At 40.0% G+C, this 10,505-nt stretch overlaps 1 protein-coding gene across 1 annotated transcript; it reads left to right on the top strand.

Moving 5' to 3' along the window:
* Positions 1 to 2,703: 2,703 nt before the first annotated feature.
* On the top strand, positions 2,704 to 8,610 carry LOC121453701 (serine protease inhibitor Kazal-type 1-like). The gene is made up of 4 exons (XM_041660634.1): positions 2,704 to 2,832; positions 4,564 to 4,595; positions 5,388 to 5,494; positions 8,487 to 8,610. The coding sequence occupies exons 1-4, from the start codon at positions 2,781 to 2,783 to the stop codon at positions 8,530 to 8,532; spliced, it is 237 nt and encodes a 78-aa protein (XP_041516568.1). The 5' UTR covers positions 2,704 to 2,780; the 3' UTR covers positions 8,533 to 8,610.
* The last annotated feature ends 1,895 nt before the right edge of the window (positions 8,611 to 10,505 follow it).

Genomic DNA, 10,505 nt, shown 5'->3' on the forward strand with positions numbered 1-10,505 from the left:
GGGCTGATGAGACGCCAAGGACAATGGCACGGGGTTTTGATCCTGCTTAATGTGCTGGCTTTGTGGAAGCCTAGCCAGTTTGGATGTTCACCTTCCTAGATATGGACGGAGGGGGGAGGACCTAGGACTTGCCACAGGGCAGGGAACCTGGACTGCTCGGTGGACTGGAGAGGGAGGGGGAGAGGAGTGGGGGGAGGGGTAGAAGGGTGGGAGGAGGGGGAGAGGGGTGGGAGGAGGGGGAGGGAGATGGGAGGCTGGGAGGAGGTGGAAACTTGTTTTTTGTTTATGTTTTTTTTTCTTCTTTTCTTAATAAAAAAATTATTAAAAAAAAAAAAAAAAAAAATATATATAACTGGAGTGTTGAACGTAAATGGAGGGTGGCATAAGGAAGACTTGTGAGAAAATATTTAACACATCTTAAAGTTTGAATGAAGGAGTTATATTTGACTATTCTGATCAAGGAAAAACAAGGAAATGACCAACATGGCTGAGGGATTAAGAAGGATGCCACCTAGAGATAAAGCAAGAGAAGTAGAAAGAAGTCTACATCCATCCCAGGGATCTCAAAGAATGAACGACTGGAGAGAATTATGGCCATAGCTGCATTCCGTAGAGACTGTTGCATGCGCAGAGCTCCGGAGAAACAAGACACTGGAAAGGCACCTGGTGGAACTGGTGCAAGTGGATGATATAGTGTCATTTAAGGTGCAATAGTAAACATGACCAGAAGTGTGCATAGATTTGGGGCATGAGAAGGAGAGACAGAGAGAGAGAGAGAGAGAGAGAGAGAGAGAGAGAGAGAGAGACAGAGACAGAGAGACAGAGAGAGAGAGAGACAGAGACAGAGACAGAGACAGAGACAGAGAGAGAGAGGGAATGGTGAGATAAAATTGCAGATGTTGGTAATAGGTAAAGAATCATCAAGATTAATAGTAAGGTTTTGATTAGAGCAATTACTTTGAAATAAAAAGAAACAGGAATGAGAATGAAGAAAAATATTTAAGGATGCTAAGTGATTAAAATGTAGCACAGGGCATGCCACCTTTAAGATGTCTATAGGATGTCCTGAGGGAGACATCAAACTTCATATCCCCCAATTTTCTCATTCATGGAAACTCATGCCTTCACAATGTCCTGCATGCCCCTTCATGACGCGGGCCCTTACTGTTTCCTTCACATCCCACCCCACTGTCCTCTCTCACTTCCCACAAAGTGAACTGTCATGCTCAGAACCTAGCCCTGACCATTCTCTCTGCCTGGGATGGATACTCATATATTTGCCCATAGTTAACGCTTCGCTTCCTACTGTTTGGTTGCCACCTATCCATCAATGCCTGTTCTCACCACTTTCTCATAAATAGCCTTACCTTTCATGAACGTCTCTCTAATCTTTTCCATATATTTGTCATAATCTGATTTTTATAACCTTTTATTATTGCCTATTTTATATCTCCCTCAATTAAAACATATGGAAGCTCCATGAAACATAGAGTTCCACATCTTTTTTATCCACTGATATATCTCAAAAGACTGGTAGTGTTTAATGGTTCTGAAGACTTGGAGAACGTTTAGCATCTGAACGGTTACGCTACTGGTTAACTGAAACATTAGTCAGTCACCATTTGGGGATGTTGACATAAGTCAGGTACCAAGGTCAGGCAAATGACTTAATTATTTTGTAACAATAACTAAAGTATAAATATTTGTATTAAACTCTAATTTCCTAAAGATGATGTAAGCAGAACCATATGACATCAATGCAGAAAGTGTCCAGGGCTGTGAGAAAAGAACACCAAACTTTTTAAGTCCAGCTCATTTTAAGAGGGCAGTAACCCCACATTAGTGCTGCTCTAAAATATGTTCTTTATTATTCTAGACAGAAGAAAACTTACCCTTTGTGGCAAAGGGAGACATTACTTCATTTGTCAAGACTGCTTGCTGTACAAACACCCTGGAAAAGATAGTCTGAAACAAAGTGATGAGTATCTCTCCTCACGAGACAGGCAGAAACATGGAAGAAAATAGAAAAATAACACCCTAAATGGCAGACGCTCAGTACATAGCAGCGAATGCAGGATCGATCCTGTGGGTTAGTTATTACTGTGATATCAATTTTCAAATGCGTAAATCGAAGCAATCAGAAAGTGAACCAATTATCTAAATGCCTGAAACTATTCTAGTAAGCACTCCTAGCCCCAGAACAGGGAACTGGGACATAGAACAGAGACAGAGATCAAGAGAGAGACAGAGACAGAGGTAGAGACAGAGACGGAGAGACAGAAGTGGAGATAGAGAGACAGGGGACTGAGCCTTCTTTATCTTTTACCCCACCCTGCCAGCAGTCTATCAAGTCTTAATGGATGTACAGTGACAGAGAAATGGAGAAAACAAAACACAGGAATGGAAGAATGGAAGAAAGGAAAGAAAGGAAAGTGTCTTTGAGCCTATCCATTCAGAGGAGACAGGACCTTTGATTTCACCTACAGATAAGAAAACCAGGGCTTGGGAAAGGGGAGAGGATTTCTCAAAACCCAAGAGGATGTCAGGAATCAAGCTAACTAGCTTTTCCTGGCAGAATTTTAGGTCTAGCCTTTCATGCCCCGTTTCTGACTCAGATAACATTTCCCCAGCTTAGAGGCCTCACATAGTCAATCAATAACCAAGGATAACAGCAGAGTGGGTGGGGCCTGTGTTACCATCTGTCTATAAGACCATTCCTCGGTTTCTGAAGAAAAGCACAGCGCAGATTTCTCCGGACCTTTGCACCTGCATCTGCAACCATGAAGGTGGCAAGTATCTTTCTTAGTGCCTTGGTCCTACTCACTTTAGCAGGTAGGTGTGTTTGCGTATTCTTCCAAAATTAGTAAAGAGTTTTCATCTGTGGCTTTAATGAGTATATCTCCTGGAAATGTAGGTAGTCTGGTGTTAGCTCACTAGTGTCAATGAGTTGAAATAAAATCAATGGAGTCAATACAAAAAAGAAGCATTTCTAGTGTGAATTACAGAAAGAAACAATTTCTAGAATAAATGAGAAGAGGATCTCTGGGAAGATGTGCCCAGAGAAAGTCATAGCCTGATCTAAAGACAAAGCTGCTACTTTGTTAGAGATGTGGCAGAGAAGGGATTTCCCTCTAAAATATTCTTCTAACTTTATAAGTGACTAATAAACTATGGAAGGCCAATTTACAAAATTGAAATTCTTATGAACTTGCATAAAATGGAAAACAATGGCTGCCAGTTACTTTTCATAAAAGTCATATTTTGAGTGATTAAAAATTTTATGCTTGATCTGTAGGCTGTTCAGAAAGAAAATATATATCCTGCTTGAACAGATAAAGGAATCCTCATACTCACCATGAGAATGTTGGGAAATGATCCTGGTTGAGATGGGTTTGGGTTTTATAACTGGCATTGCTGAATACTTTCACCTTACTGCTGATCAGGCACAGCTTTCAACTAGAACCACATCTGTGTTTAGCTAAGAAAGGGAAGACCACTGCTTACTGTTTTAGATAAATATTTATGGAAGAAAAGAGTCCTTTGTTGCACCTCAAGCCTAATAATTAATACAACTAGAGGCCTGTAATGAGCCCCTGCTCATCAATGTTTAGGCTTATTTACATTCTGGATCTAAAGGGACTCCAGCAGCCTCATCTTCTCTGATGAATCCCAGAGATCTTTTTCATTCCCTTAGAGATCATTGACTGAAAATTAAGTTTTGGGAACATTTCTCCTTTGGGGGCTGTCAGATTAGATTCCTTTCTTTGAAATACTACTCTACATTCACATCTGCTTTTTAAAAAATAACTTTTTGAGAATATAATTATATCATCCCCTCTTCCCTTTCCTACTTCCAAACCATCCTGTATGCCTCTTCACCCTCTTCACAATTTGGTTTGCTTTCATTATTGTTACATATATGTATATGTATCATATGCCTTGATGTCAGAAGGACTTGTCTTCTGAAGAATGGAGTCTTTCCTGCACGATGTGAATACATAGAAGACAATTTGGACCTCGAGTCAGTCAGTGTAAGGCACCTGTGGGAAAAAGCTCTTTGAGAACTAATGCTGAGCTGGCAGAAGAGCCCCATTTCCAACACTATTTACAAAAGGAATTTAATTACAACCCAAGTCCTGATGCCTATTTCCCATCCTGCCATCCATGCCCAGAGGTGCGGATATTTATAACTCACTGACTGAGATGAAGGCTCCAGTGGACATAGAGAGAACACTGATGGGCGTCCAGAGTGTGTCGGAATGATTAGCGCAAAAACACTTCAAACTCCGAGTACAGAATTTCTATTCTCAAGCAAGTGGATCAAATTTTCTTAAATGCTCCGTAACAGTCAAAATTTTACTTAATTCTTTGCAAGATCTTAGCAGGCAGAGAGTGGGGAAAATCCATCCAGTGTCCTTGAAAGTCTGTGGAAATAAAGAGATGGGCAGTGAATGGTGGAAGCAGAGAAGTCACTACGAAAATTGTATTCTTTGGTAAATAAGAATAGAATAGCTCTGACGTTTTTTTATCTGGGATCCAAGTTGACATGTTTGTATTTTCTAGGTAACACTACAGCTAACTTAGTGGGAAAACAGGTAAAGAGAATTTTATAATTTCTTATAATTTATAGTTTCTTAATTCTCTAATTTCCTATACAAGCTGTTAGAGAGGTGAAGGAAAGGTCTTCAAGTATTGATCCATTAAGAATGAATGTCAGCAAAACAGAGCTGGTGGTCTACGTCCTGAAAAGAGGAGGTGATGATGTAGCACCCAGGAGCTGGAATCCAGGGTCCAGGAATCACCAGATGATGTGACTTTAATTTGATTCATCACTCTGTGTCTCTTCCCTTGAGGGAGACTGAATAACAACTTTACAAGACAGTTATGGGGTAGATCAATGAATGGATAATTGATGGTTTCGATTGAGGGGTGGGACTTTCCCAATCGAATAATGCATTTACAGAAGGGCAGTGTGCTATGAAAATAGTCTCATGATAATCAGCAAGGAAGACTATCCTGTTAGCCGCTGGCCATAAAAAAGTCAGCGCACCAGGAACTGGGAGCTGGAGTGTTATCTTCCTTCTCATAGCCAACCTCCCCAAAGCACCATGACCCAAGTTGGGAACTGACATTATTTGTTGATGAAATGACTGAGATCAAGGGAAGAGTTAATGGACTCGTGATGTCATATAAAGAGGAAATGAGTTTAAGTCAGATTTTCCAATTCCAGGGCAGATTTCTTTCATTGTTGTTATTATTGTTTTCTTGTAAAACATTCAGCATCATGATCCTAATTGAAAAAAGTCAATTTTTAGAAAATATAATATTTTATTATGAGATCAAACATTGAGAAATGATAGAAAATGACTGTTTTTAATCCTGTTTAGGCCAATTGCAATGGTGCAACTATGGGATGTCCCAGGAATTATGACCCTGTGTGTGGGGCGGATGGAATTACTTACTCCAATGAATGCAGTCTGTGCTTTGAAAACAGGTGAGGATAAAATCTAGTTTATAAGTATTTATCTTAACTTTCTTACCATTAGAATTTTACAAATGTTATTATCCTCTTAAAGCCTAGGTCAATAAATAAATCTTTCTTTTCATAAACTTGGTATAATATACTTTAAAAATTGATAGAACGATAAGAGCTTTAATATTCTTAGCAATACAGCTAATAGTCTAGATTTTCAAAATGCCTAAACATGCAAAATATCTTTGATCTGAAAAAATAATTCTCGACAATAGTTAAAATAGTTAAATTGCATTTTAACTATGCTTCCCCAAAATTAGCAAATGTAAATTACATAGGTTTTAGTGAGCTGAAATGTATTTTATAACATTTATATTCATGGGAATGAGATCTAGCCTCGATGTAGTTTAATTTTATGATGGAATTAAGGTTGGGGAACAGGAATCAGAGTTGACACACTGGGACAAACAAATGTGTCACAGTTTGTTTTCTTATGCTATGACCGAGCAGTTAGAACCATGTGCCAGTCATTATGCTAGACTCTCCCTCTTTCCCATGCACTTGTGACAGAAACAAACAAAGCACACAATAGCAAGCTCACTTCATAAGCACATGCGACAACTTCTCAGCTGTGGCAATCGACAGCAAGTAGTGTATAAAATGTCACGTGACCGAAACAAAGACGGGATGTTTTCTGACTGAAAGGTCCAAGAAAGGTTTACTGAAGTGGATGCTGTTTAAATGATGCTCTGAGTTCCAACCAAACAGTCGGGACCCCAAAGGTGACAGGAAACACTTGGATATTCTAGAACTGACTCCATGTTAAAGACTTCAGCTCCGGCTCACGTGGCTCTAAACTGTCATCTTTCCTCTGCCTGGATCTCTTCTCTATAATGTGAATTCTCTTCTGGGATGGCTCTAAATGATTTCAGAAAAGTCTCCAAGTTTGTCTAGGAGTGTAAACATTTTAGACCCCGAACACACTATGCGTTCAGCTTTATGGTGAGTGCTTCCAGTGTGTAAAAATGCCCGAAATGACAGTACATGCCTGCCACCCCCACACTGCAGGCCAGGGCAGAAGAAACCTGAGTTTTTAAGCCAGTCTGCTCTTTCGTCTCTCACCCTTGGGCTACAGGTTGAGGCCCCGGCTCAGATGTTTAGGGAGGAACAGGAGGAACCACTTGTTAATTTTCTCATGAACTATGTTGTTGACACTAAGGTCAAGCATCATTATTTCCATCCACGCAGAGGAGGAAAACCCCACAGCACCCTTGAGACTTGTGAAATCTCCAAGTGTAAGCTCTGAAATCTAAAGGCCTCTATTTAGAGTGAAGCATTCAGGAAATACGAGCGAAATGCTGAACATGCTCGCCTTTGACCTTTAAATCTACTGATTGCAATTTGCTCTTTGTATTCTTTCAATTACGTGTAAATGCAAGAGGCACAGCCAGCTCCCCGAAAGCACAATGTTTCACCCTGTGTTCAGACATAGCACTTAGGTCTCGAGACAGGCTTCTCTTTCTCAAATGTAAACAATGTTCTAAGGTTTCTGTAGCGCCTTTGCTTTGATTGCCCATTAAAAGTCACACATATAAACAACAAAAATGGGCTCAGCTGGATATATCTATCTATTTGTATACATACACACACACATACGCACACACACACAAGCAATAATAATCAAAGAAAAAGAGGCTATCAATTTAAAAGTGAATGGGTAATGAGGGGTTTGGACAGAGGGGGCTTGGGAGGAGTTAGAGAAAGAAAAGGGAGAAAAAAGTGATGCAATTATATTTTAACTAAAAATGGATTTTTTTGAAGTTGTCCAAAAATGACCTGTGTGGTAACTCAGACGCTGACTCTAAATATTGGGATTTGAGATGCTCAGAAAACAGCAGACAGGCCTTTCCTATGATAGGTCCATGTGTATCAGGTGCCTGCCAGGTATGTTAAGTCAGGACATTATATGTCTCCTATGTTTTCTCAGCTGACAATTCTTTCCTATAGGAAAGCAATGATGACAGAACTTTCTGTGGTGCTAGAAATGTCTTCTGTCTGTGCTGGCCAATCCATAGCCACTGGCCACCTGTGCTGGCCATTGGCTCTGAAGGACCAACAGTATATTGAGAATCTGAAGATTTTATACTGTTAATCTTTTAAGTGTTAATAATCTTATATGGCTAATAGCAGAACAAGCCTCAGTGAACAGCACAGCTGTAAATGACAGGCTTATGGAAGTGACTTTGAAACTGGCACCATCCTAAGTTAATGTTAAAGGCAAAGTGAAGAAACGATGGGTCCAGAAAATGTCCATGTGAAAATGAAGAGGACCATATCTTCTTCAACAATAGAGAAATAAAAAAAATGTGTGGCGTGCCAGCGTGGTCAAGAAAGCAATGGCTAGAGAGACAACTCTGGAAGCAATCTTGTAACTAAGGGACAAGGTTGTAACTAACAGGACCGAGGAGCATTTAGATTTGGTGAGAGGAACTGGCTTCATAAAGGTAACACAGGAAGGGTAGAAAAGATACTATCTAAAGAGGAAGGCCTTAGTATTGGCTGCTCTCATGAGACTCAAGATGGTCTGACAGATTCAAGCCCCCATCATCTAAGATGAAATGTTGAACAATTAGAAGGACCTGCTGTAGCCTGGGTACCAGCTAAGATTTCCGTATGATCACTTAGTTTTCAGCATCAGTAGTAAAAGAAGCAGGGCTGAATTTGAGATTAATTTCAAGGGTTCCCAGTGCCTCCCCATAGGTCTCTAAACAGCAGTGATAGGCACTTTTCTATTCTGTTGTAGCCCTTGTGAATATAATAGCAAGCAGCAAATATCCAATGAATAAGTAAGTGAGTAAATGAATTGGGGAAAGAGAAAACTGGGAATACATCATACGCCTCTCTTATTAAAAAGTGATTTTTTTTTAAGTTTCATTGCCGTTCTCCCATAGTCACTTATTTGTGCCAATAAATGCAAGCTGACCATATCCTATTTTCTTCCATTCTTCTACAGGGCACGCCAGGTTCCTGTCCTCATTAAAACATATGGACCTTGCTGAAAGTCAAGATCTTGAACTCTGCTAAGACTACCATGATGCTTGACTAGCCTGTCTATTGAATAAACACATCTGAATATACCTTGTCCCCGAAGCTTACTTCTCAAAGAATGGGTGAAATACCTTGAGGACAGGGAACCTGGGAAAGGCCCAGACTAGACTAAGCTTCACAGGTTAGCTCATTGTGCCTGTATAACCAGACGTTACAGATAATGACAATACACAGTTGAGCCAAACAAGCGTGATGAACAGAGTTTGGGTCAGAATGAAGACGGTATCCCATGCCATGCCCAGGAAGTATTCTGATAAGCAGAAAGGGGGCTGGCTAACAAGCAAATGACTGTGAACGTTTTGTGTGACTCACATTGCTTCTTTGTGAGCCACTATAACTTTGCAGGGTTACTCTCGTCCTGTGAGGAAACTTAGGAAAAAGTAAAGTCGCCTGACTTAAAACCACAGCAGGGCTGCTCTTTCAAATCGGGGCTGATGCTAAGGTCAGTGCTCCTGCCCTGAACCACAGTCACCTCACATGGATTGTGCCTTGACTTTCCTCAATAGGAATTCTAGATAATAACCCCTTATTTTAAGATCTGATGTGTCTATATTCGATAATAATAAATAAAATAGAAACAAGGAAGTATTCCCAAAGGGGATAATATTTACAACTACTTAACAAAAATAAAAAAAGAAATAGTTTGAGATTGTGAGTTCTAAAAAATGAGTCTAAGATGGAGAGGTAGTAGAGTTACCACAGTGGAGCCGTGTCTGGATCTGTAGCACACTGGGCAAAGGCTCAGCCACCGAGCTGGAAATGCCCAAGGTGAAGTTCTCTACAGGAGGGAATCCAACTTGTAGTTACCTATTTCTGGTGATAGGCGGACATTCCTACCTCGAAACTGAACTCTGGCCACTAGAGGGTGCTGTACTCTAGCTACTGACTCAGCTGGAGCAGCCTGACAGCTCTCACTAAATACCTTGCTAACTCAAGTTATGGATGCAAGATGGCTTCCAGCATCCTCGCTGTGATGCTAGAGGACATTTGAAGGGCATCAAACATTAAAGAAGTCTGTATGGGAAAATAAATTTAATCATTGAATGTTTTACGTTGCTATGTCTAGTTAGACCAGTCTGCAAGTCCACAAGGGATAAAAAATTGATTTGTGTGTTTTTAAATGTACATAATGATAAATTAATCTCAAATCATATATTATTGATGGCTCTGCCTCCTGGGCCCATCAGAAGTCTGCATGTGGATTCTATGTCCACGTCTGGTGGTTACACTTCAAAAGGTTGATTCAGGACTACGAACTTTGATATGAATATAAAGTTTCAACCTATGAAGAACATTTAAAATAAAGAAAATTGGATGAAAAGAAAAGCCCCTTAGAACTGGGAGGACCTTTTCAAACATTTCAAGGGTTAAGAATATTGACCAGCTCAGCTCTAAACAAGAAACCTATTTCACCTCCTCCAGAGTTCAGGGAACATTGAGGAAGAAGAAGTAGAAATAATGTAAGAGTCAGAGAAAGAGGATTTGTGTGAAATGCTATCTGTAGTTACCTACACAAGACTCATACAAAGTTACATCCGTCAACATTCAATTATGAATAAGGAAAGGGCTCATGAGGTCTGATCCCTCTCTGAGAAGCTATTAACAGCTAATGAATGTGAGAGGAAGGTCAACAACACTTATTAAGTTTGTTAGGTAATAAAAAAATTAAGTATAATAGAGGTGTTTTGATATCTGTGTTTTAAAATATGACATTTATTAATTTTTTGAGAACATTGTGTGTATACGATGTGTTTTGATCATATTCACTCATCTCCAGCTCCTCCCTTCTAACTCCTTTTGAGTTCCCTATGCTACGTGTCTCTTTTCAACTTGCCCAGAGGCAAAAGGTAGTCAAAATAATATAAGTTAAAAAAATTCAGGTAGTGGTGGTGCACACCTTTAACCCCAGCATTCAGGAGGCAGA

Source organism: Microtus oregoni, unplaced genomic scaffold, assembly GCF_018167655.1.
Source record: "Microtus oregoni isolate MIOR12 unplaced genomic scaffold, Mior012 000011F_ref0000422, whole genome shotgun sequence".
NCBI classification, from domain to species: domain Eukaryota; kingdom Metazoa; phylum Chordata; class Mammalia; order Rodentia; family Cricetidae; genus Microtus; species Microtus oregoni.

Excerpts from the sequence above, each read along its gene's own strand:
- LOC121453701 (XM_041660634.1), top strand. The coding sequence starts at position 2,781 with ATGAAGGTGGCAAGTATCTTTCTTAGTGCCTTGGTCCTACTCACTTTA. Across the intron at positions 2,833-4,563 it reads GGTCCTACTCACTTTAGCAG|GTAACACTACAGCTAACTTA; the intron begins GTAGGTGTGTTT and ends TGTATTTTCTAG. Across the intron at positions 4,596-5,387 it reads CTAACTTAGTGGGAAAACAG|GCCAATTGCAATGGTGCAAC; the intron begins GTAAAGAGAATT and ends AATCCTGTTTAG.